The sequence below is a fragment of the Somniosus microcephalus genome, chromosome 8 (assembly GCF_052327205.1).
Source record: "Somniosus microcephalus isolate GS21.2 chromosome 8, FLI_Smic_1.0, whole genome shotgun sequence".
NCBI classification, from domain to species: Eukaryota; Metazoa; Chordata; class Chondrichthyes; order Squaliformes; family Somniosidae; genus Somniosus; species Somniosus microcephalus.
The window spans coordinates 29,065,678-29,092,465 of NC_140994.1; the positions used below are offsets into that span (position 1 = coordinate 29,065,678).

Here is a 26,788-nt window from a genome sequence, read left to right on the forward strand (position 1 = left end):
AACCACCCCCTCCCCAACCATCTTAAACCCCCGCCCACACCGTACCCATCAGAGGGAGGGTGGGGGAAGGGGGTTAAAATCAGCTTTACAAACCAATTTAATTCTGCACATACAGTAATTATCTTGTAATGTAAGCATAAATTCATCCACAGATGGAATCAAATTTAACATCCTGGCTTCTGTCTCTCACCAATGTTGCTATAATGTTCCAGTTGGGAAAATTGACTGAAGTGCATTCTAGAATACTTAATTTCTCACGACAGTCCTTAATTAATCAGCTAGAAGGAGCCATGTCAAATGAGTTTAACAGTCTTATTCTGGCTGTGAACCAAGGTATATTTTCTCACAGTGGCACAGCCCATGCTTTGGGTAACAAATGAGAAAATAGGTATTTTGTTTAATTTCCAACCTGAAACCACAATGTGAGTAGAAAGCATAGTAACACCACTTCAATTCAGTTTTGCATACCGTTTCCATTTTTTCTTACCTTTCTCTTTTGTCAGATTATGGCTGTTGTCTTTTTCCAACATGTTCTTGCTCATTTGATAATTCAGATGCACACCATTGTGAAATTTGAGACTTGTTATTTAGTGGATGGTTGTCCTGTGATAGTTTCTGAAAAGTCACAATGGGACTGTTACAAATTTTTCAGGTCTTGCACGTGATATTCTCTTGGGTTCAGCATCACTGATCATTCCCATAAGTGGACCTCACATCCCCAATGACCCAGAGTGCATCATTACTGTCCAATATCATGTTAAATGATAGCATGACCCAGGGGTCATAACACAGAACACCAAATGGTTACTGAAACATTACGGTTGGAAACATTCGGTTGTTTTGCGCCTCCCGTTAGCGCCTGGGCACGGCACCCCCAACGCCTCCCGTGAAATTCAGCGGGAGGCTAGCGTCGGCGGTTACCGTTAGCATCCTATGGTGCTGCGCCGCCGGCGATGATGTCATTGCCGTGTGCAGTGCCCTGGCCGCTATCTTCAGTAACGCCCCCTGACTTACCGCCGCCGGGCGGCCATTTTTGTTGCTGGCCGCCTGCCAGCACCTGCCTCCATTGCCGTCCCCGGCCTCCTGATCCGCCCCCCCGCAGAGTGCCGGCTACGCTCCATGAGCCCAGCACTTCTCGAGTGCCGGGTTCTTTTGCCGGCACTCCGATACCCGGTGGCCCAGCTGGGCCCCGGGTCGCACTGGGCAAGGCCCCTCCCGTTTAAGAAGGGAAGGAAGGCCTGCAATACCACGGCGCGACGTGCCACAGCGCCATCCTCACAGCGCCCCAAGAGGGAGGCGGAGCGCTTCCAGTAGTGCCCTGCTTCCCTCTTGGGGTGCTACCGCTCAATTTCGGCTGCGGGGGCACTAATTTTTCCGGGGCGCAACTCAATTTTTCCCCCTACATGTGCTACCACGTGCACTCTTCTATGATTACAGAAAGCAGACTGAAAAGCACTCTAGTGAGACAAGGCATGATTGTAAACAACAACAGGTTTGTTTTACATAAAATGCATGTTGGATAATAAACTAGAATGGAAAGATTTAATCAGGGTATCAGCAGAATTTGATGGAGTTTGCTAATGTAATACTGCCAATGCTTTGTTTTGTATATGTCACTGAGCATACTGTAGATGTGTGAAAGTTTAACTGTTTGTCAAGAAACATAATATAGTTTTAAGCCACAATATTTTGAAATAGCGAGTGAGTAGACAAGCTAGTATGCAAATGGACTTGTGGTAAGTGTTGAGGTTCCATGTTTAAGAAGGTATCAGCAGACTCACAAGGTTTAATAGATATAGGGGGAAAGAGTGTGCTAGGTCAAAGGTAGTTGAATATTACTGGTGACAATTACAAGGACATGAGAGTGTTAGTTCAGCAAAACGACGCCATCTGCTTAGAAAAGTGTAATAAAGTTCACGTAAAGGCTGGGAACAAAGTGGAGTTGCAGCCAGAGCTGTTACACAGCAGTGATAAGAAATGTTATAAAGAGAGAGGGTCTACACCTAGGCGGAGAGCTACGGTGAGTCCTCCACAGAAAAAAGGCCGCGATATTGCCATTGGTGGCGGGTCAGGTGGTCGGCGGGTTCCAGTCCCACCGCCGCTTTCAGCCGATACAAATTTGCAATTTTCCCCTAATTAGACAGTTGAGTCCCTGCGTGCGCACTCCCCTGGCCAATTAGTGGCTTTGGGTCTGCAACACGCCTCAGCTGACGTCTGTGAGCCAGCTGCATTTAAGGGGCCCATGCAGCCTTGCTTCATTCTCTCATTATTTGATGGTGGATTTCATTCTAACAACTGCTGCCATGACTACGCCAAGGGCCAAGGCCTCTCCCCGATTTGCTGATGACTCCCTCCATGCTCTTGTGGAGGGAGTCAGAGGGTGCAAGGAGGTACTGTTCCCATCCTCTGGGCAGAAGAAGCCACCACCCCATCAAACCAAAGCAGCCTAGCTACAAATTGCTCAGGAGGTCAGCTCCAGATCGTTGTGCACTTGAACCTGGGTGCAGTGCAGAAAAAGGTTCAATGACCTGATACGCTCAGGGAAAGTGAGTATAACATCACACCTACCCTCAATCTGCTCCCCATCTCCTCTCTGCATTGTCAACCTACTCCTGCACATCCCACTTTACCCTTACATCCCTTGCACCCTTAACCATCCCTCTCTCTCGATGTATACAATCACTTCACTATTCGATTATGCTGCCCTCACACTCGCTATCACTGTTATGCAATGATAACAACTAACAACGCTCAGGGAGGGCCCTTGGTATTGGCACCTCACTCCATCTTTGTCTCCTAAGCAAATTTGCTATGGTTTCTCCACACTCACTCCATCATTCTCACTCAAACTCCACTTGTGTCCCTCACTGCAGGAAAAGAGAGCTCACAATAAGAGGGAGAGGGCTGTGACAGGAGGAGGGCCACCTTCCATTTCCAATCTCACCAATGTGGCACTTGAAATTATCGGAGGTGATGAGGATCTGGAAGTGGGAGACGGTCAGGCAGGTGCAGCAGAGCAAGCTGGTGACAGAATAGATTGGCATCTCTCTCATTGACATTGCATGAGTGACTGATATGGCATCTGATGCTCATACAGATTGACTTATGATCATCTGCACAATTCCATGTGCATGCTACGTTATCACGTCTAACTCATGCCTTTACTCCCCCACAGCCCCCCTCCCCACTGTCCAGGAGGAACAGCAACCTCTGAGGGCGCAGCGTCAGAAGAATTACGCGCACCCAGCGCCAGTGTAGATACGCACACTTCAGTGGGACCTTCGCGACAGAGTAGTGTTGTCACCTGATGTATCACAGCTCACAAGTGAGCATCAGCAGATGGTGGAGACAGGAACAGCAGTGGAGAGTCCTCGTCGGAGGCTGCAGGCCGCTCCCAGCTCTGCTCAGCTGCATGTGGACCCTGTGCCTCCGGATCCATCCAGAAAGAGAGCGATGCTGGAACTCCAGGAACAAGTGCAGGAGTCTCTGGCAGGTTTTGTCTCCAGGGTTGCTGCGAGTGCGGAGAGGATGGAGAAGTCCATGTCTAACATCAGCAGTGCCTTTGTGGAGTCAGTGGCACATGAACACACCACCACGGAAAGGGTGGCATCCTCCGTGGAAAGGATGGTTACCTCCATGGTAAGGATGGCTACCTCTCTGGAAAGGATGGCTACGGTAGAGGAGAGGATGGCTACGGCCATGGAGGAAAGAAGTCGCCAGAGTCAGGAAAACATGGTGAATGTTCAGAATAGACTGACATCTCTGGAGGAGCGATGGGCAGCTATTGAGCAGAGAAACCAGAGCTTCATGGAAGTCCTTTTGAGTAGGACTGCCAGTGCAGATACAGGTCCTCATGGCCCCCCTGATGTGCAGCAAGGTCCTGTCCAGCCACTTGCTAGCACTGAAGTGGGACTGACCCATGAGAGGGATGTTGGTGGCAGGCAACAAGGAAGTGGGGGCTCCTCTCCAAGCACTCACACTCCCATGCCACTGAGTAGTCCTTGGTCAGAGCCCCACCAGAGTCCTCACCCAATTGAGATGGGCGTCTCAGCCTCTGCACAGCCGCAGGAGGAGCAGGCTGTTGCCAAGCCCTCACAGGCTCGCAAAAGGTGTCGAAGCAGGAGCAGCATGAAAGTGAGCAAGGTGCCTCCACATCTGCTGAAGCCACAGTGGAAGCACCACGTAGAAGAACGCGTAAGAGGAAGATAAAGCACAATTAGTCACAAGGGTAGTCACTTGGGTGTTCTGTTCTGTTGTCTTTATTTTTTGCCATTGTCATCCTTTTGTGCATTGATTAAACAGAAGTGATGGCAAACAGTTGAAGTTCTGGCCTATGTGATCTGGGAAATGGAAGTTGCACATTAAGGGCTCAGGGCGACTTGCATTTGTAATGGTGCTCAGAGTGATAGGAACCCACAGGTTCTTGTCCATTGTGTATGGTGTGATAAGAAGGTGCCAGACACATGTGTTTGATTCGTCTACCTAAGCGAATCTGGCAAAGATTAGTGCATCCCTTGCATCACGAGCAGCAATGTGCGCGCATGCTGCTGCATCTGGCTGATCCGCCTCCGCAAGGTCTTCTTCCTCCTCCTCCTCCTCATCATCATCTGAGGAGGCCATGCGCTGAACCACTTGTTCCTCAGGCAGCTGCAAGCCACGATGCTGTGCAGTGCACAGCAGACCACGATGATTCTGGAGACCCTGGCTGCTGAGTACTGTAGGGCTCTACCTGATCTGTCAAGGCACCTGAATCGCACCTTGAGCAAGCTGATGGTGTGCTCGATGATGGATCTGGTCAAAATGTGGCTGGCATTGTAGCGCTCCTCAGCTTCGTTCGATGGCCTCCTCAATGGCGTCATTGACATGAATCTCGTCATTCATGTGGAAATTACTTATGTAATAATACTGGGCGGCCTGCTAGTGGCGCTGTCCAGGGAGAGTATGAATACTCGGGCATGGGCCCAGCTTGCTCGGGACATTCTTTAACAGGAACTAGTGAAGGACACAACTAGATCTCCATGTTGAAAACAGTTGATTAAAGCCTTGTTTAATACTCAGACCAAGTGCCTAGTAGTTTTCTTACGTCAGTCATCAGCCATGTCTTCAGGGGATAGCTCTGGTCTCCAAGTAGTCATTCGGAAAGTTGTGTTGGCAGATTGAAGAGCAGAGGCACAGTAGACTGCCACAGGATGAACGAGTCATGGCAACTGCCAGGGTACTTCATGCTAGCATGCGAAATGTCCTTCTTGTGGTTACAAACCAGCTGGACGTTACGGGAGTGGAAGCCATTGTGGTTCACAAAAACAGCTGGGTTGTGATGGGGTGGTTCACAAAAACAGCTGGGCTGTGATTGGGTGCCCCAAGCGCCACGTGTGCAGTCTACGACACCCTGCACCCTTGGCAAACCTGCCATATTTGCAAAGCCAAACGCACGCACGGTTACACTTGCTTGATCTGTCAAGAAGTTGATGTAATTATGCACCTTTGCAAAGAGGGCATCGGTTACCTGCGTGATGCAAGTGTGTGCGGCCGACTGGCTGATGTCTGCTGATGAGCCCTGGAAGGACCCTGAAGCAAAAAAATTGAGGGCGGTGGTGACTTTGACAGCTACTGGTAAGGAGTGTCCACCCGTGGTGTTGGTGCAGCATTGAGCAGATGTCAGCGACTACCTCTCGCAAAAGTCTCAGCCTCCTTTGGCACTGCAGCTCAGTCATGTTGAGAAAGGTGATCCTCGGCCTGTAAACCCTGTGTTGGGGATAACTCCTGCAGCGACGTGCAGCCCTGCGCTGACACCTTCTGCCCTGTGTAGCATCAGGTGGGTGAGGAGGAGGTTGGCGCTCCTGTTGTTATGCCTGGTTCTGCTGCTGCCGCGGCTGCTCTTCCTCCGAATCTGAGGACCAGGATGAAAGGAAATAAATGGTTCCCATGCTGCTGGTAGATATCTCAGTTGAGGAAGCGCTCAGTCAATGTGGGGAGAGGTTTTTCCCCAGGAGGTCACAGTGGAGATGGATCTCAGCTTCACCACTTCCAAGATCAGTAGACCTGCAAAAAGTTTTCCAAGACCTGCAGCTGTCAAGAAAGCAGCCACTTGTGAACCCAGCAGTCAGCTGGCGTGGTTTGGGAATGGCGTGGAACCGCTGTCAAAATAGCATTATCCAGACAGTTAACAAGCTGTTAACTGCCTTAAGGGCCTACCCTGCCGCTTGGAGGCGGGACCGAACGGAAGTCTGGGAGCCCGCATTTGGGAAAGTTGCACGAAGGCGGGTTGACGGCGGGATCAGAACCCGCCGTCAATATTTGCAATTTTACCATCTGACCCGCCTCCAAATGCGCCCTCTGATCGCTGGCAAAATCGCGGCCCAAGAAACCTGTGTTGGTGTAGTTCCCAGGGCAAAAATAATCACAGTGTCCGGTTTAGTGAGCGGAATGTAGTGCTCTTATTGCTATCAACCAAAAACGCACTCCAGGGTAAGTTCAACCCCAGGGTTTCCACGGAATTTCTGCCAAGTTACCGCTGCTGATCGGGAGAATTCCCAAGGAAATTCCTGGCCTGAGTTTTTACTGTCTGCAGGCATTCTGATGGTTTTAAAGGTCTCCTGCGATTGCTCGGTCATATCTTCTGATTCACAAGTCAGAGTGCACCCTCCTAAAATAAATCTTCTTTGTGTCCTTCATAGCTGCTGAGCACATACAGAAAGAATAATCTGATGAGCAGCCTAGCACCTCCAGAGGGACCCTTCCTCCACCTAATTCACTTACTCCCTTATGACAACTTATTCGTTCTCTGTGATTCATCCAGTGATATCCTTTCTCTTAGTAGTGCCCTAGTCCCAACACAGAAAAAAACCCATTTAGGACTAGGGTACCACTGAGTCAAAGGGATATCACTAGATAAATCACGCAGCACCAATGAGAACTGGGAGGGAATGTTGAGGTAGTAGCAGTCTCCCTCCTTGAGGGGATAGAAATGGCTGTCCTTAACGGAGGAGCCCAAGAACCAAGATCTCAGGAGCCCAGTTTTTAAAAGAGCTATCGGCCCAGAAATTCAGGTCGGGGGCTTCCCGCGGGTGCAAGCCCCCGACCTACACTTACATATCGCGCTGACATTTGAAGACTGGGCCTGCGTGGATGTCCGGTCTGTGGCCCGGTTCAGCTCCCGGCGCGCTGTGCGTGCGTGATCCAGCGGCGTATTTAGTGCGATGAGCCGGCTGGGATCACGTGAGCACTGGGCAACCAATGGGAGTTTACAAAAGTCCATTCATGAGTTAGACATAAGACCTGTCAAACTCATGAAAAGTCCGGGTGCCCAAAACACTACTTAAACTTTAAATAAAAGTTAAAAAAACATTCCAATAATTAAATTAACTATTAATAACTTTAAAAAACTATTTTAAACAATTATTCAAATTTCTGCCAACATTTTTTTCCCCAGAAATCGGGTCCAAAAATACACTTACCTTACTGTAAATTCTTTAAAAATAATAACCTGTGGAAACATTTTTCTAACTTTAATTATTAGACCACTTACCTTTTAAAACTAAGTCCTTACGTCTGCTTTTTACATTCATAAAAAGTGGCGGCCTTCACGCACGGACAAACCTGTCAAAAAAAACGAAGTTCAACGCGTACACGCTGCCTCAAACGTCGCTAGGGAACCGCCTCTTAACCGCTTGGTTCAGAGGAGAGGAAATGCCGGTTTTCCGTGCATGCGCTGTGCATGCTGGAATCCGGCACTTCCAACGGGCCCACGTGTGAGTAGCCCGTCCGTACTCACGCGTTGGGACCGGAATTAATATTCAAGAGCATAGACTCATGTCCAGGCACTGGTGACAGTCTCCTCCCATTTGGTGCATGTAGTGTATGTAACTGTTCTACCTTTAAGAGAACTATTGTATGTAACCGTCCCCCTTTAAGAGAACTATTTTAGGTGTGGCACTATTTGATCTTGGCTGCTGTATACTGTAATACCGACGGTGACCACACCGGTATATAAGTGCTGTGTCAGGATTTATTGGGCAGATTCGCCCTGACCTTCGAATAGTAAAGTCCTGTTAAAGTTACTCTTGTAGTCTGTGTATTAATTCGTCATAATACCTACAGACTTTACAGTGGCGACGAGTTCGACCTTACCCTGCGGCAACAATACTTCCGAAGCAGTTAACGAGCGTCGAGAAGAGGCACCCGCCCTCGTCGTTCTGCTGAGAGAAAACTCGAGTCTGCAGAGCAAGGAAGAAGGAAGAATTCAGACACGAAGCCTTCCATCAGCAACAGGCACTGATTGTCCCTTCTGCCACGGTGGTGAGTGAGCCGATCAGCACGAGAAGCAAGTCGGCCACGGTGACTGTGAGTAAAGGGAAAATAAAAAAATAAACGGAGGATAAGGGCGGTGAACTCGACCACGGTCGGGAGAAAGGAGCCGGACAGAAGTCGGGCCCAGAGGCGCTGAGACTGGGGCAGCGTGGAGCACGGAAGCCGCGGTACAAGCGGGCTGGGAGACGCAACGGCGTCGTGAGACAGCTAGACCGCGACCGGCGAAAAAGGCCGGGCAGCTACCGAGGCCACGAGGCGCTGCGACCGGGATCGTAAGGCGTGGGAAGGTATAAAAATAAATAAATCGCGGAGAACTCAGCCGCAGCCGGGGAGGAAAGCACCGGACTGCGAGAGGGCTGGGAGGCGCGATTGGAAGCCGCTGAGGGAGAGACAGAGCCCGAGCGAGCGGGAGAGACAGAGCCCGAGCGAGGGAGACTGAGCGAGATCCAGCCCGCGGCTGGAACTGTTCGCCGTCAACGGGTTGTCCCCAGCGCCAGTTGCCCTGCCGAGAAAAGGGAACAAAGAACGCACTAAAGCCGACGCGCAGGCTGCGAACCCCGAAAGCCAGCGGTCGTCGCCCGAGGGAAAAGCTTACCCCTCCCGCCAGGGGAAGACAAGCGCGGGAAACCGCCATTTTGCCAGTAGGCGGGGAAGGAGACAAGCGCGGGAAACCGCCATTTTGGAAAAAAAAAGTTAAAGACAAATTTCGTTGTTGTTCCTCAGGAAGAGGGGGAAGGTGCCTAAGCGTGGTAACATCAACAATTTCGATTCCGATGTGGAAGATTGGACCACGTATGTAGAACGCATCGAGATATATTGTAAGGTCAATAAGATAGCAAATTATGATAAATCTCTAACCTTACTAAACTCAATGGGTGCGAAGACATACGGGTTATTGAAGCATCTTCTATCACCAGCTAAACCGGCGGATCAGTCTTTCGCTTATATTGTTGCTGTCCTGAAGGATCATTTGAACCCCGCACCACTGATGATAGCGGAACGATCTAAATTTTACATGAGAACGCAACTAAAAGAGGAAAGCAACGCAGAGTACCTGGTTGAACTGCGTAGACTAGCAAAATACTGCCAGTTTGAGGTAAATCTGTCAGAGGCACTGAGAGACAAGTTCGTGTGCGGAATGTCGAAGGAAGGAACACAAAAACGACTGCTCGAAGAGAACGATCTTACACTTGAGAAGGCTGTCCTTATTGCAGCATCGCACGAAGCCGCCGCGAGAGGCACGGCGGAAATGCAGCGGAAGACAGCGGTACTCAGTGTGGATAAAATGACTTCGGGTACAACGAAATGTTATCGTTGTGGGAAGACAACACACGACCAGAACCAATGCTGGTTTAAAAACCAGGAATGTAGGAAATGTGGCAAGCCTGGTCACATAGCTAAAGTATGCCGGTCAGGAAAGAAGACCAGCAATAATAAGTCACCGCAGAAGAAGTACAGAAAGGTACATAAGGTGACTGGGAAGAGTACAGATGAACAGAATTCGGATTCAGACTCCAACAGCAAGGAACTGGGTAGTCTGAGAATTCACAATGTGAGTAAAGAAGCTGACCGACAAACTATCTGGGTCACACTACAGATTGCAAAATCCAAGTGAAAATGGAAGTGGACACCGGATCGGCGTTGACGGTCATGAATAAGCAAGATTACAAAAAGTTGTTCAAACATATTCCCCTACGGGATACGGAGATAGTATTGCAGACATACACGGGGCATAAAGTATACCCCATCGGAAAGATAAAAGTCAAGGTAAGACACAGGGGCAAAGATCACCGTGGAATGGACATGTATGTGCTACCCGAGGGAGGTCCACCACTTCTGGGACGGGAGTGGATCAGGAAAATAAAGATAGACTGGCACTCACTAAACACAATGACGGTAGATGCCGGAAAGGAAGATGTCAAACCTGAACGGTTGTCCAGAATATTGGACGAAGCTAAAGAGGTATTCCAGCAAGGACTGGGAACACTGAGAGGAATTCAGGCAAAAATCAAGATTGCAGAACATGCAAGCCCAAAATTTTTCAAAGCCAGATCGGTACCTTACGCGATACGACCTGCTGTGGAGGCAGAACTGGAAGAGCTTGAACGTTCAGGGGTACTGTCTAAGGTGGACTGGAGTGAGTGGGCCACGCCCATTGTTCCCGTCATGAAGTCTCCATCGAGTAACAAGCCAGGGGGACCGGGAAAGGTCCGCATCTGCGGAGACTTCAAGATCACAGTTAATCCGGTGCTTCACACGGTACAATACCCGCTTCCGCGGATTGAGGATATCTTTGCTTCATTGTCTGGCGGGAAACACTTCACCAAGATAGACCTGGCCCAAGCATACTTACAGATGGAAGTCGAGGAAGAGTCGCGCCAGTATCTCACAATCAACACGCACAGAGGCTTGTATCGATATAATAGACTGGTTTTCGGAGTAGCTTCGGCTCCAGCAATTTGGCAGAGGGCCATGGAGCAGGTCTTACAGGGTATCCCAAGCACGCAGTGTTACTTGGATGATATCCTGATTACGGGGGAAGACGAGGAAGAACACCTCACAAATTTGAAACTGGTGCTCACCAGGTTGAAGGAATATGGCCTTCGAGTTAATCGCCAGAAATGTGAGTTCTTCCAGAAACGGATCTCGTACTGCGGTCATGTCATTGACCAAGAGGGGCTGCACAAGTCACCTGACAAGATCGAAGCTGTCGTGAAGGCCCCCGCGCCGGAAAATGTATCACAGTTGAGATCGTTTCTGGGGTTGATAAATTATTACCACAAATTTCTGCCAAATCTATCCACGGTGCTGCACCCGCTGAATGCTCTGTTGCGGAAAGAAGTACCATGGAAGTGGAGCGAGGACTGTAAGAAGGCCTTTCGCAGAAGCAAGGCGTTGATTACCTCTGAGGAAGTGTTGGCTCATTTCAACCCAACGTTACCTCTTCGGCTGGCGTGTGATGCTTCCCCTTATGGAATTGGAGCAGTACTTTCACACAAGTTACCAAATGGCTCGGAAAGGCCAGTCGCATTTGCGTCCCGATCATTGACCTCCGCTGAGCGAAATTATGCTCAGATAGATAGGGAGGCTCTCAGCCTTGTGTGGGGAGTAAAGAAATTCAACCATTACCTGCAGGGCAAGAAGTTCACATTGCTGACAGACCACCAGCCGTTGGTGTCCATATTCAATCCTAACAAGGCCGTTTCCACTATGACAGCGCAGAGGCTACAGAGGTGGTCCGTGTTACTAGGGGCACACCAATATGACATCGAATACAAAAGGTCCAAACAGCATGGAAATGCTGATGGGTTATCACGCCTACCGTTGCCAGTAGTAGAAGAGGCGGCTACAGTGGACCCAGTAGAGATGTTCCACTCATCCATAGTGGAATGTCTACCAGTAACAAATTCGATGATCGAAAATGAAACAAGAAATGACCCGACTCTCTCACGAGTCTACGATTTAACGGTGGAGGGATGGCCAGCACATGGTGAACCAATGCTGCCAGCATTTTCACAAAGAAGAGAACAGCTGTCAGTGTGCCGAGGAACCTTGATGTGTGAATCTAGGGTGGTGATTCCACCCAAACTTCAGCATAAAGTGCTAAAGGAGCTTCACGAGGGGCATCTGGGTGGAGTGAAAATGAAGAACCTAGCAAGAGCGTTTGTGTGGTGGCCAGGTATTGATGGAGACATCGAAGAAATAACCAAGAGCTGTCTAGGATGCCAGAAGGTCCAAAACGCGCCACCACAAGCTCCTCTGCATCCATGGGAGTGGCCCTCATCTCCATGGCAAAGGGTACACATCGACTTTGCTGGTCCATTTATGGACTCAATGTTTTTAATCGCGGTGGATGCACACTCCAAGTGGCCGGAGGTAATAAAGATGTCCTCCACCACCACGGAAAGAACCATCACAGTATTAAGGACCATATTTGCCAGGAATGGGCTGCCGGAACAGATCTGTTCTGATAATGGACCGCAATTTGTGTCCGAAGAATTCAGGAAGTTCTTAAAAGGCAATGGGGTCAAGCACTACACGTCAGCCCCATACCATCCCGCCACCAATGGATAGCTGAAAGGTTTGTCCAGACCTTCAAGAAGGCCATAAAGGCCATGGGTAACGAAGACATAAACCTACAACATAAGGTAGATGACTTCTTGTTGGCGTACAGGAATGCAACACATGCGGTCACAAACCAAACTCCCGCCATGATGTTTTTCAATAGAAGACTAAGATGCCGGCTGGATTTGCTAAAGCCAAACGTCAGAAGGGACGTAGAGAATCGGCAATTTCAGGGCATGAATGAAAGGCCAACTAGATCCTTTCAGATAGGTCAACAAGTTTTGGCCCGAGACTACCGTACCGAGAAATGGCAGCCTGGAACGATTGGGAAAAGGCTAGGACCGCTGATGTATACAGTGGACATTGGTGAAAGCATAATAAGGCGCCATGTTGACCAGATCATAGAGTCATCCACAAAGGGCCAATCTACTCCACAACTTTACACGTCTAATGTTGAAGCAGAGATACCCAGAGCACCTACCTCCGATCCGGTAATACTGGAATCAGATGAACCTGACACTGTCTTTCAAACCGAATCGACCTTGCCAGAAGAACCTACGACTCCACCGAAAACTACTACACCACCGAGGCGTTATCCGGACAGAGTCAGGAAGCCTCCAGAGAGACTGAATCTGTGAACTGTTTTGCATAAGTTGTATATATGTTATGATGTTATGTTTAATGGGGGAATAAGTATGTTGTAAGCTAAAAAGGGAGGATTGTAGTGTATGTAACTGTTCTACCTTTAAGAGAACTATTGTATGTAACCGTCCCCCTTTAAGAGAACTATTTTAGGTGTGGCACTCTTTGATCTTGGCTGCTGTGTACTGTAATACCGACGGTGACCACACCAGTATATAAGTGCTGTGTCAGGATTTATTGGGCAGATTCGCCCTGACCTTCGAATAGTAAAGTCCTGTTAAAGTTACTCTTGTAGTCTGTGTATTAATTCGTCATAATACCTACAGACTTTACAGTGCAGATGGTGGATAAGTTGGAGGAGCCTACAACTTGCATCTATAACATGATGCAGGAGTTATGACATGACGTGAGGAACACTCTGGTGGCTGGTAGTTCAGGAGGTCTCAAGTGCAGTCTCAAGACATGAGGAAGAGGCCCTAAAACAGTTGTTATTTCAGGAGCGGCTCTAATGACTGCTTCCATAGATGGCCTGAAGAGCACCCTGTCTCAGAGCTTTCAGGATAGAATTAGGATTATTTGACCTGCTCTGACTCAGCACTAATAGGCACAGATTTTCTCTGCTTCTGATAGCATTGACAATGCACCTTCATCAGTGCAGGCTCCTGCAAAGCCAGCACAGGAGGGAGCTTCTGGTCTGGGCTGAGTAGGAACTGTACACACAAAAATTACATACCAGAATCATGCCCCGAGATGACTGCCACCTCAGTACTCAAGAGCTCCATTGATACAATCCTAGCCACAAACCTCACAACCTCTGACACTGACGTGGCAACGTGTAGGCATAAGAGTTTAGTATAATGAGTGAAATTTTTTTTATGCATTAGGGTTAGTCAATGTGATGAGAGGTAGCACTGATAGTAGATCACAACGAGGGACAAGCTGGTGACAAACATAGAAAAATGGGAGCAGGAGTAGGCCATTCGGCCCTTTGAGCCTGCCCCGCCATTCAATATGATCATGGCTGATCCTCTATCTCAATACCATATTCCTGCTCTCTCCCCATACCCTTTGATGTCTTTTGTGTACATTTTTGGTAATTCAGTGTGTTTGTGTAATTTTTTCCAGGGAGCCTATTTGTATTGTGATTAATATTTGTCACTGTCCTCTCCCAGAGAGGGCAATAGAAGCATTACAGATTAGCTGAATTGTTGATTATGAGCAAGGCAAGATGTCATGAAGGGCTTTATTGGAGGATACTTTCTTTATTGGAAGAAGTTGGTGATAATCCCCTTCCTTTTTTTAAATGACTGACAGGAAGATTAGTCATTCACAGAACATTACAAGATTTATGTTTCTAAGCCCATCTCCCTCCTCTCTCCTGTGCTCAATTCTTATCCTTAGTGCCAGGAGCTCCTCCACTCGTGGGTCAGGTTTCAGCCCCAGAAGCAGCTCTACATTTGACCGATGCATCAGCCCCAGAAATGGCTACATTTACAGCCTCGGCTACAGGAAAGCCTCTGGCCCAGTCCTAAACCTCAGGAGTGCCTCCCCAGTTGCTGGGAAAACCTTACCTGCTTAACTTGGACTTCATATTCCACTCCATCAGTCAAATGCTTCACTCCTAGATCTAAGTTGCATTCACCATACAAATGCTCTGTTCCACTTCCCTTGCTCCATTCCTCACCCAATTGCTCCATTCCCCAGGAATTCAATATTTTTGTTTATTCACGCATGGGATGTGGGCGTCGCTGGCAAGGCCAGCATTTATTGCCCATCCTTAATTGCCCCCAAGAAGGTGGTGGTGAGCCGCCTTCTTGAACTGCTGCAGTCCGTGTGGTGAAGGTACTCCCACAGTGCTGTTAGGGAGGAGTTCCAGGATGTTGACCCAGCAACGATTAAGGAACGGCGATATACTTCCAAGTCAGGATGGCATGTATCCCAGATAAAATTATCACTATCATTCTCTGTCCAGTTTCCACTGTGAGGGAGGCCGGAAAATTCAGCCCGTGTCTCAGTGAGGGTAATTTTCACCATTACCGCTTGGGCAGTAAACTGGGGGAGCGGCTCACCAATGGAAATGAAAATTCGGTGAGTTCTGTAACTGGCAGGTGATTTGCTCTGTCTATAATAATTTCCCCTTCATACTTTATTGATAACATCCCTGATCTTATAAAACAGCATAATGTCTGACTAATCATGAGAAATGTCATGGGAGATCTGCTAGCATAATCTATACCCATCACATGTTGAACATTACACTTCAGACTATCAAAACTATAAAAAAAAAAGTAATTTCCTGCTATTTTTTCTGACTTCACTCCAAGGACAGGAACAAGGGATTTACAAGTTGGTGTCAGTTTATAGAAACTTCCCACAATGATCAACCACTAACTTATTCAAGGATGTCCGTTTTAAACTACTCTTCACAAGGAGTACTTGAGCAACGGCCTTAAAGGGACAAGCCAGATTAAACAGTTCCATTTTGACAGCTAACCATTATAATTGTTCTCCAGACCCCAGATCAGCTATGAGTAATTTCAGAGGATCAGTTATTACATTCTTAATAAACGTGTTACAATTTGGCTACACATGGTACAGAGGTGGCTACATATAGTGCAGAGTCTTCGCCATGTTTTTTAAAAGCACAAAACGCAAATTATTTTAGTTTCAATTAAGTGTAAACTAGAAACAATATTTTAAAATGACATAAGCATTGTTTACCAATTGCAAGAATTGTATCTCGGTCCGAAGGGCCTCACAAGCACTTTCCAAATCATCATCTTTGTATAATTCCAATTCTTTCTTTAACCTGGGATAGAAATGTTTTCAGAAAATAAGGCACGTTCTTCAGCTTGGAATTCAGCTTTAGCAATTTTTTAAATTATATATCAAATTCCAACAAATTAGTATCAAAATCTAAGATAAATATTATGCTTTCACTCACACTGTTAGAGCATCTTTATACGTAAAATATCTATAATAATCAAAGCTTTGTGTATAGCATCTGACTGCAGCAGACATCATCGGTCAAAAATGATCATACCTTAAGGTGTCAGACTTCAGGGCATTACATTTCAAAAATGTCTTCAGGGCAAAAGGAACTCATTGACTAAATGTGAAGCAAACAAAAATAACACTTCTGTTCACACTAGATAGGCAGAAAAAGCTACCCATCGACAATAAGCAAACACGGTTACATTTTTGGGTCTTTTCCATCCTTCTTTAGAATTCTTCGGTTCTCGTATCTTAGATGATTGTCATGGAGTTCCAGCCTTCAAGTGTGTCTATCCTAACCCTGTGATCTGGGTAAACTTTCAGTAGCATGTCCAGGATAACAGCAAACGCTGCCTGGTAATTATTTTCACACTATTGGAAGTTATCCTATAACCTACAGGATGGCTCGTCAGTCTTCAAAAGCAGTAATAAACCACATCAGACCTTATTTTCAATTTAAAATATTACGGAAATGTATTTAGCAATCAACAAGTGAATAATCTAGGTGATATAATACAGTAGCATTATATATTTACAATAGCAACTCCTTGAGTGGATGTCACTTTCTTTTTTGTAATATTCTGAGTACAGTTTAACTATCTTATACTAAATCAGCTTAATGTACAAATCCAGTTACATATATCCTTTCACTGGGCTGATGCGATTTATTTGAATTTTCATAACTGACAGCCAGATTCAAAAGTGATTGCTTATCATATATTTAATTGAACAAATAACACAGCCTGTGTTATAAGTAAAAACAGAAAGTCAAGTAATGGACAAAAGCATTAAAATATTAAATAAAAAATTAGTATTACAGATGAACAGCATTTATACACACACACACCAAATAGAATGACCTATAAAGTGCTTAAGTGGAAAAAGAGATGGTTAAATAGCAGAAGTGATATTTGTAGGAGACAAAAGGAAGCATAATGAGAAAACATAAAAGACCTGTATGAAACACAGAATGTGTGAGTAGCTGAGGAGGTGAGGAATGATGCAGGTAGAAATGGAAGCAAGAAAAACTGGCAAAGCAGAGCAGCATCCAGCATCCCAAGAGCCACAGAGAAGAAAATAGCAGGTCGACATCAAGCGTGTAAACTACTCTGTCAGCATGGTGTTCTGCTGGAGCCGCACCCCAAGCATCAACCTGTTCCATACCCCCCAGCACATCCATTCTATATTGCTGCCATTTCCTGCCGAAGAAAAAGTGGGAGCTATAGTTAAGGTCTGAAGCTATTAAAGTAAATGGGGTAATTTTCAGCTTTACCACCTGGGTGGTAATCTGGTGGAGTGAATCGCCCGTTCATTGCAGAACCCATCCTATTTTTATCCCATTGATTGGAGGGTTGCAGAGCATCCTGCAGAGAAAGATAAGGCGCTGTTCCTTGAGTATGCATTGAACTTCATTGGAACAGTGTAGAAGGCCAAAGACAGAGAGATCGAAGTGGGAGTGGCATTGGGAACTGAAGTGGCAAGCAACATGGAGCTCGTGTTGCACTTGTGGACAGAATAAAAGTTGTTCGGCAAAGTAATCATCTAATTTGTGCTTGGTTTCCCCATTTGTAGAGGTGAGTGTACCATGAGCAGTGAATAAAATATACTAGGGTGGAGGAAATACACCTAAGTTGCTGTCTAAGACACCGGCCTCGATTTTAAGTGCTGCTGCACTCACAGGTGCTTCCTCAGTTCATTATGGGCTATGGCTTTGTGAGAATAGATTGTTTGCGATTGTGACTTTGATACTCTACACTTGGAAAAGGAGAAGTTGCTGATGGGTACTGCTATAGTTGCACTGTAATGAACTGAAGATGAGGAGAAGGAAGAGGAGCGAGTTGCAGGTGGGCAGCAGAGAAGGCAGCAAAAGAGGGGCCATGCTCGCAGAAGGCCCTATCCACTTAACAGGTTGTACAGAGAGGTTCAGCTTCCATAACCTCTGAGCAGTGCTTTCGGATACTCCGAATGCCACAGCAGGTGGTGGCCGGCTTCTGCAACCTCCTCGAGGAAGACCTTCTGCCTGTTGGACCTGGTGGCCATGCTATGCCAGTGGCAGTGAAAGTCACCACTGCCCTCAATTTCTACACATCTGGATCCTTCCAGGCAGCAACAGGAAACATAGCAAGGGTGTTGCAATTGGTCACACACAAATGCATCAGGCAGGCAATTCACTGGTTTCCCTCTCTCACCTTGCTTAAATAGCAGAGTGACATGTGCAATTTTCCAATCTAAAGGAACGGTTGCTGAATTGAGAGAACTTTGGAAGATCATTTGCAATGTTCCTACCTACTTCCTTTAAAACCCTGGAATGAAAACCATCTGGTCCTGGGGATTTGTCACTCTTTGCATCATTTTCTTCATTACTGTTAATTTGCGTACATTAATTTTGGTAAGTCGCCATACCTGATTCAATGTTAGTTTCCTTGGGATGTCCGGCATACTATCCTCTTTACTGTAAATACTGACACAAAGTAATTATTTAACATGTCCGCCATTTCCTAATTTTCATTTATAATATCACCAGTCAGTTGTTAAGGGGGCCACATTGCTCTTAACCACCCTGTTTTTCCAATACAGGAAACTTTCTGGTATCCGGCACTGATGGGACCGAGCTGGTGCCGTTAGATCAAAACTGCCGTATAAAACAACTCCAATGTTAAAACATACAGAGCTTTTCAACTCCGTGTGAATCAACAAACCCTGTTGCTAACAGCTTCAAAACAGTTGGCTGCAGCTGCAAGCGTCTCTAGCTGAAGCTGTTGCTTAGCTACAGACCTTGCAGAGCCTGACTGGGAAAAAAAAAGCAACGAGAAGTAAAAAAACTTATAGAAAACGGCTCCTGAATTTTGCCGGTAGGTAGAGCTTTCCGGACTTTTAACCTCCGGTTAAACGAAAGTTTCCTGTATAATTGTAAAAGTTTTTGCATTGATTTTGATATCCCTTGCAAGTTTCTTTTCATACTTCCTTTTTGTAGCTCTTACTATCTGTTTTGTGACTCTTTGCTGTTCTTTGTATCTCTCCCATTCACCAGGATCTGTGCTATTTTTTGCATTTTTGTATGCTTTTTCTTTTAGTTTTAAGTTGTCCCTTACCTCATTAGTCGTCCATGGCTGTTTCTTTTGGCAAGTAGGGCTCTTGCCCCTTCAGAGTATAAACTGGTTCTGTATGACGTTAAATTCTTTTTTGAACACCTCCCACTCATCTTCTGTCGTTTTACCCATTAATGGATTTGCCCAGTTGACTGTGTAGTCTCTGTCTCATCCCATTGAAGTCGGCCTTACCTAAATCTAGAATCTTAGTAGCCGTTTCGTGTTTCTCCCTTTCAAGCAAACATTGAACTCAATCATACTATGGTCACTACTAAATAAATGTTCACACACCATTAGGCTATTAAGCAAATCTGGCTCATTGCTCATTACTAAATCTAATATGGTCTGCCCCCTTATTGGTTCTAGGACATATTAATGCAGAAAACTATCCTAAACACGCTCAAGAAATTCGTTATCTTTTTGACATGAGCTCGTCAACTTATCCCAATCTATACAGAAGTTAAAATCCCCCATTAAAACCACACTGCCTTTACTACATGCATGTCGAATCTCTGCGTTAATACATTCTGCCACTTCACAGCTGCTACTGGGGGGGTGGGGTGCTATATACAACTCCCACAACAATCCTTTCCTATTTCTTAATTCTACCCATAAAGTCTGCACTGCCTGCTTAGCTCTCGTTTTATCATCTCTTACCATAGAAATAATTTCATCCTTAATTACTAATCCCACTCCAGCCCCTCTACCAGATTCCTTAAGGGGGGAAAAATTCGGTATCGCCCATTTTGGGGCACTAATATCGGCCGGGCGCAAAGTTTAGTGCCCGGCGCTAATTCTCGCCTCCGACTGCAAAATTCGCCTCTATCGCCCTGGAGGTGATTTGAGCGTTAAATCAGGCGCTACACACCTCTCTTAAGGTGCAAACGTCAGGGAGCGAGGCGCTACCTCAGAACGCTACCGAAGCTCAGGCGATGCCAATTACCATGGAAGCCAGACAGACTGGCGCTGTCCAGTTCTTAAAGGGGAGGGGCCATCTTGCTGGCCAGCAACTCCCTGCTCATTGCAGCCTTGAATCTCAGCTTGGAGAGACCTCAAAAGCAATTGTGTTGGAAGCACTAATGGATAGGCCCAGGAAAAGAGCTCGGCACTTAGGAACCTCAAAAGTGGTGCTGAGGGCCAAAACTCCTTAGGACAGCGTTAAAACCAAAACTTTTGTCGACAAGAAAAGGCAGGAAGCGCCCGCCTTTAAATAGCGCTCCCCCAGCCCCTTCCCGACTTGAAAATGTTCCCCTCTACCTGTCGTTCCTAGTGGCAGGCGCTAAGGCAGCGGGTGCAACTCAACATCCAGTCTGGGGCGCACCAGGGCGTTGCACGCTTGACTGACGTCACGATCTGCGGGCGTAGGAGATCATAGCGGTAGTGTTTAGCGCCACCACAAAACGACTGGTCAATTTCGCGAGCGGCGCTAAAATTGCCGCACTCGGGCGCTAAGTTTCTAGCGCCCCATTAACGCCCCCTGGAGGCGCTAAGCAACCGAATTTCTCTCCCCATATCCGTCCTGTAGACCTTGCAACCTGGTATATTCAGTTCCCAGTCCTGACCATCTTGCAGCCATGTCTCAGTAATGGCTACCTGCAATTCATTCAATTTGTTCCTTATACTCTGTGCATTTATACAAAGAACACTTATTTGGGCCACACACCCTAACCTGTCCTTCTGCTCTAATGTTTTTCACACACATTTCTTATGTCTCTCTCCTGAGTTAATTACTTTACATCTTCTAGTTTTCCCTTTACCTGTAGTGCCTAACACAAAGTTTCTGACTATTACTCTACTCTCTTCCTTTTCAGTTGTTTTAGAATTATTATTTATACTACCTTTTCCAGCTGAGCCCTCAAGTCCTTCTGACCACCCTATTTATCCTTTCCACTAGGACCCAGACCGGTTCAGGTAGAGCCCGTCCCAACAGAACATTTCCTTCCTGTCCTAGTACTGGTCCCAGTGTCCCTCTTTCCCACACCACTCCTTCAGCCACGTGTTCACCTACCTAATCTGCTTAATCCTATGCCAATTTGCACGTGGCTCAGGTAATAATCCAGAGATTATAACCCTTGAGGTCCTGTTTTTAATTTAGCTCCTAGCTCCTGGTACTCTCTTTCCTATTGATGTGCCTCAATAAATCCGAGACTCGATGTTAGCGAAACAAAACAAGGCTTTTATTGACTTAGAAGGTAACACACAGAGGAGAATGTATCTTCCATCCAGAGGTCTGCCGTACTGGATGTGCTGCAGCCTGGGCCAGCTTACATAGGAGCCAGGTATGGGCGGAGCCCTACACACAGTACAATACAATGGAAATGAAACTGAAACCAACCACAGTCACAGGCAGAGAAATACTGATGAGTGATGAATGGAATATTTCATCACACCTATGTTGTAGGTCCCAACATGGACCACAATGACTGGATCCTCCCCCTCCAATATTCTTTCAAGCCAGTTCGAGATGTCCCCACCCTGGCACCAGCTTGGCAAAATACCATGTGGGACTCTTGATCTTGCTTACAGTGGATGCTATCTGTCCCCCAAATTATTGAACCCCCTACAACTATCACATTATGCTTCCCTTCCTCCTCCATTTGGACAGCCTCCTGCTCCATGGTGCCATGGTCAGCATTCTGGCTGTCCTTCCGACAGTCTTCATCCTTATTCTCACAGGTAGCAAGTAAATTGTACCCATTGGATAGGATCAGTTTCTGCAGAACCTCATTTTCTAACTTGCCTGGGTTTCCCTTACTCCGTACACCATCGGTCACACCAACCCCATTCTGATCCTGCACCTCTCTATGAGGTATGACCGAGGTCTGGAGCAAACTATCCAGATACTCCTCCCCCTCCCTTATGTGTCGGAATGGCTCCAAAATGCACTCCAGCTCAATGACTCTGAGCCGGAGAGATCTGAAGCAGAGACTTCGACTGCAGACATGTTCGCTCGAGACAGTCTCACTGACCATAAACTCCCACATACTGCAGTCCAGACACAACCTGCTGCCGTATCTTAGTCTATGGCCTAGAAATTCAGTGCCCTTAGCACCGATTTTGCGGCGCTAGAGGGCCTAGCGCTGCAATTGGCGCCGGTTCCTAAATTGCCTGGGGCCCTTCCGCGGCGGTAGACCGGTAGCGCTGCGCCGGCACCGATGACGTCATCGGTGTGTGCAGCGTCCCGGTTGCCGTGGTAACCCGGCCCCAAGCCGAAATTCAGTTGCGGCCGCCTCGCCAGTGGCAGCCGCAACTAAGACTCCGGCAAACGAGTGTTGCCGGAGTCTGCGCCGGCGCTTTAAGGAGGCGCGGCGGCCGGCCGCTTTCCCGCCGGCCGCCTGCCCGCAGCTCCCTCCCCGGACTTCTCCCCCCCCCCCGCCCCGGAACAGATGCAAGCCCGGCACTTGTCCGAGGTGCCAGGCTCATTTTTGAAGAGATTTGCGCGGGTCGCGGCCGGGTGCAGGCAGCTCCTCCTTAACGGAAGGAGGAGGCCTGCACTTCCCGAGCCTGCCGCACCGCAGCGGGCGCCGCAGCGCCGGAATAGCGCCGCAATGCGGCGCGTTGCGCCAGTTTTCAGGCGCTAAAACCCTTCAGTAGCGCCGGCAGCCGTTTGGGCGCGGCGCTACTGAATCTTTGGCGCGCGCAAAGGGACTTAGCGCCGGCGCTAACTTCCGGCGCTAAAGCCCTGGCGCAGCGCAAACTCAATTTCTAGGCCTATATTTATTTATAGATTCTTTTTAGTTTTAAGGCTACTTAACTCTTTAGCTAACACCAAAACACAAACACTAATCCGGTAGAATACTGCCCTATCAGCCACCTCCCAATCATCAGCAAAACGATGGAAGGAGTCATCAATTGTGCCAGCAAGTAGCACATACTCACCAAAACCTAGTTTGGGTTCTGCCGGAACCACAGAGCTCCAGACCTCATCACAGCCTTGATCCAAACATGCACAACCAAGAACTGAATACTAGCAGAGAGGGGATAGTAGCAACCCTCAAAATTAATGCAGCATTTGATGGAGCCCCAGAAAAGATAAAAAGCCTTAGAAAAGCTATGGTTAATGTAGGTCAGAAGGAAAACTCTCCAGTTGCTGGAGTCGTACAACAACAACTTGGATTTATATAGCACCCTTGGGTGTGGGATGCAGGCATCGTTAGCAAGGCCAGCATTTACTGCCCATCCCTAACTGCCCTCGAGAAGATGCTGGTGAGCTGCCTTCTTGAACCACTGCAGTCCGTGTGGTAACAGTGCTGTTAGGTAGGGAGTTCCAGGATTTTGACCCAGCGACGATGAAGGAATGGCGATATATTTCCAAGTCAGGATGGTGTGTGACTTGGAGGGGAATTTGGAGTTGGTGGGGTTCCCATGCGCCTCCTGCCCTTGTCCTTCTAAGGTGGTAGAGATCATGAGTTTGGGAGGTGCTGTCAAAACAGCCTTGGCGAGTTGCTGCAGTGCATCTTGTAGATAGTACACACTGCAGCCACGTTGCGCCGGTGGTGGAGGGAGTGAATGTTTAAGGTGGTGGATGGGGTGCCGATCAGGCGGGCTGCTTTGTCCTGGACGGTGACGAGTTTCTTGAGTGCTGTTGGAGCTGCACTCAGCCAGGCAAGTGGAGAGTACTCCATCACACTTTTGACTTGTGCCTTATAGGTGGGGGAAAGGATTTGGGGAGTCAGGAGGTGAGTCACTTGCCACAGAATACCTATCCCCTTTTAACTTATGTGAGCAGCTTCCTAAAGTTTGCATCGGCACTGGGACAAAATACTAGAACTCCTACCTAACAACACTGTGGGAACACCTTCACCACTGACTGCAGCAGTTCAAGAAGGCCTACTTTCTTTCTGAAGGGCAAATAGCAATGGGAAATAAATGCTGGCTTAGCCAGCGATACCTACATGTGGTACACCTTCATTCCAAGAATGAATTAAAAAAATAAGGCAGAGCAATTACCTATTAATAGGTTAAAAAAACAATTTACTTGTTACAAGATAAAGGATCTCTTGCACCAACAAGAAAATGTCCCAATCCACCATTATATTAAAAAAAAGCCCCAGCATCAATCAGGAGAGGAAGGAAGAAAACAAAAAAATATGCGTAATTAAACCCAAGTTTGCTTACCGTAAAAACTCATGGTCTGTCTGTGGTTTTTGACAAATTCTTACTTTTTCTGCTTCCAAAGCCTTTGTGTTAAAAACAATTGTAGTCACCTCATCTTCAAGACCTGAAAAACAATGGGGGTAATTTTAACCTTCACCGACAAGGCAGTAATCTGGCAGAACAGAAATGATCCCCGTTTTAGAACCCGATATCCTCTTTGTCTTCAGCTCCTTCCAGGTTTACAAAGAAATTCAGGGCAGCAGTGCACTTGACTGCAACAAGCAATGCTGTGCTAGCTGTGCCAGTTGGTTGCAGGAGGCGACACTACTCACCTCAAATACAGGTATAGGCAATATCCCAATTATGTCTGATCACTCCTGTTGAGGCTGAACTCCATAATGTCCTGACCTTTCATACCTAGAGATTAAACTATTGCTACTCAGCTCAAATTTATGTTGTCTTAATTTACACACTAACCCAATTATATTGCAATCACTCCTGCTGAGGCTAAATCCAAACTCTTCTGGACTTTTGCACTATGCTGGCCTCTTACAGCTCGAGATTAATCTGTCTATACTCAAAGTTATACTGACTACTTCATAAAAATAGCTCAATGATCTCTCTCCATCACTTCTGCTAACACTAAATTCCCTCCCCCACTACCCTTCATTCTCCTACAATCACTGCACAACACTTCACTACACCTCCTTCTCATCATACTTACACACTCACCACTATTACAACCACTCTCCTGACTTTCTTCCACTCTATTGGACAGCTTTAGATTCTATAAAAATAAATCCATGCCCCACTCAACCATCCCAGTTCTATGCTTAAATAAGTCAGTGTTACTTGTCCATCCCAGTTATACACATAAATAAAAGAGAGAAAATGCTGGAAATACTCAGCAGGTCAGGCAGCACCTGAGGAAACTTAAAATGGGAGGCGAGAGGGCAGGTGAGGTGAAATTGAGAAATCTAAAGGGAAAAGTCAAAGCAATGGAGCCGTGTCACAATTTGGGTAAAGTTAAGCAGAGTGTGACAGGAGAGGACAGAGAGTTTAACGGCAATAGTGCATCAGTGAATAAGATGAAAGCAGGGAATAAATGGTAAAAAGTTAAAATTAAAGGCTCTTTATCTGAATGCACGAAGCATTCATAACAAGATAGATGAATTAGTGGCACAAATAGAGATAAATGGCTTTGATCTAATAGCCATTCCAGAGACGTGGCTGCAAGTTGACCAAGGTTGGGAATTAAATATTCCAGGATACGTGACAATTCAAAAAGACAGGCAGAATGGAAAAGGAGGGGTGTAGCCCTGATAATAAAGAATAACATTAAGACAGTAGTGAGAAAGGATCCTGTTAATAAAGGAAGGAATCACTGCAATACAGAGAAATGATATTGGGTCAAAAGATCAGGATAATGAAACAGTTTGGGTGGAGGTAAGGAATAATAAGGGGAAAAAAACACTAGTGGGCGTAATCTATAGGCCCCCGAACAGTTGCAACTCTGTTGGACGGAGTATCAATCAGGAAATAGTTGAGGCTTGTAATAAGGGAGCATCTATAATTATGGGGGATTTAAACTATCATATTAATTGGACAAATCAAATTGGGCAGGGCTGCCTTGAGGATGAGTTCATTGAGTGTATTAGGGATGGGTTTCTTGAGCAGTATGTAACTGAACCGACCAGGGGGCAAGCAACCTTAGATCTGGTCCTGTGTAACAAGACAGGATTAATTAAAAATGTCCTAGTAAAGGATCCCCTTGGAATGAGTGACCATAACATGGTTGAATTCCATATTCAATTAGAGGGTGAGAAGGTTGGATCTCAAACAAGCGTGCTAAGCTTGAATAAAGGAGACTATGAAGGTATGAGAGCGGAATTGAGTAGAGTGGATTGGGAAAATAGATTAAAGGGTAAGACGATACATGATCAGTGGTGTACATTTAAGGAGTTATTTTACAACTTCCAAAAAATATATATTCCACTGAGAAGAAAAGGGTGTAAAAGAAAAGACAGCCACCTGTGGCTAAGTAAAGAAATTAAGGATAGTATTCGACTAAAAACAAGGGCATATAAGGTAGCCAAATCTAGTGGGAGGATAGAGGATTGGGAAAACTTTAAAAGACAGCAAAAAATAACAAAAAGATTGATTAAGAAAGGGAAGATAGATTATGAAAGTAAATTAGCAAAAAATATAAAAACAGATAGTAAGAGTTTTTATAGTTATATAAAAAGAAAAAGGATGGCTAAAGTAAATGTTGGCCCCTTAGAGGATGAGACCGGGAAATTAATGGTGGGAAATATGGAGATGGCAAAAACACTGAATGAATATTTTGTATCAGTCTTTACAGTAGAAGACACTAAGAATATCCCAACACTGGACAAACAGGGGGCTATGGGGGGGAGGAGCTAAACACGATCAAAATCACTAAGGAAGTGGTACTCGGTAAAATAATGGGACTCAAGGCGGATAAATCACCTGGACCTGATGGCTTACATCCTAGGGTCTTGAGGGAAGTGGCGGTAGGGATTGTGGATGCATTGGTAATAATTTTCCAAAACTCCCTGGACTCAGCAAAG

General features: G+C 46.6%; 1 protein-coding gene across 1 annotated transcript in view; it reads right to left on the reverse strand.

Annotated features, from left to right (window-relative positions):
* Positions 1–26,788, reverse strand: part of LOC147113406 (coiled-coil domain-containing protein 172-like) — a 140,960-nt gene that overhangs the window by 4,355 nt on the left and 109,817 nt on the right. Inside the window, exons 6-8 of the mRNA XM_085994417.1 lie at positions 24,219–24,321; positions 15,739–15,826; positions 488–615 (exon numbers count right to left, since the gene is read on the reverse strand). Of these exons, the coding sequence (XP_085850543.1) occupies positions 505–615; positions 15,739–15,826; positions 24,219–24,321 (302 nt within the window). The 3' untranslated portion in view covers positions 488–504. The remainder of the gene's footprint in view (positions 1–487; positions 616–15,738; positions 15,827–24,218; positions 24,322–26,788) is intronic.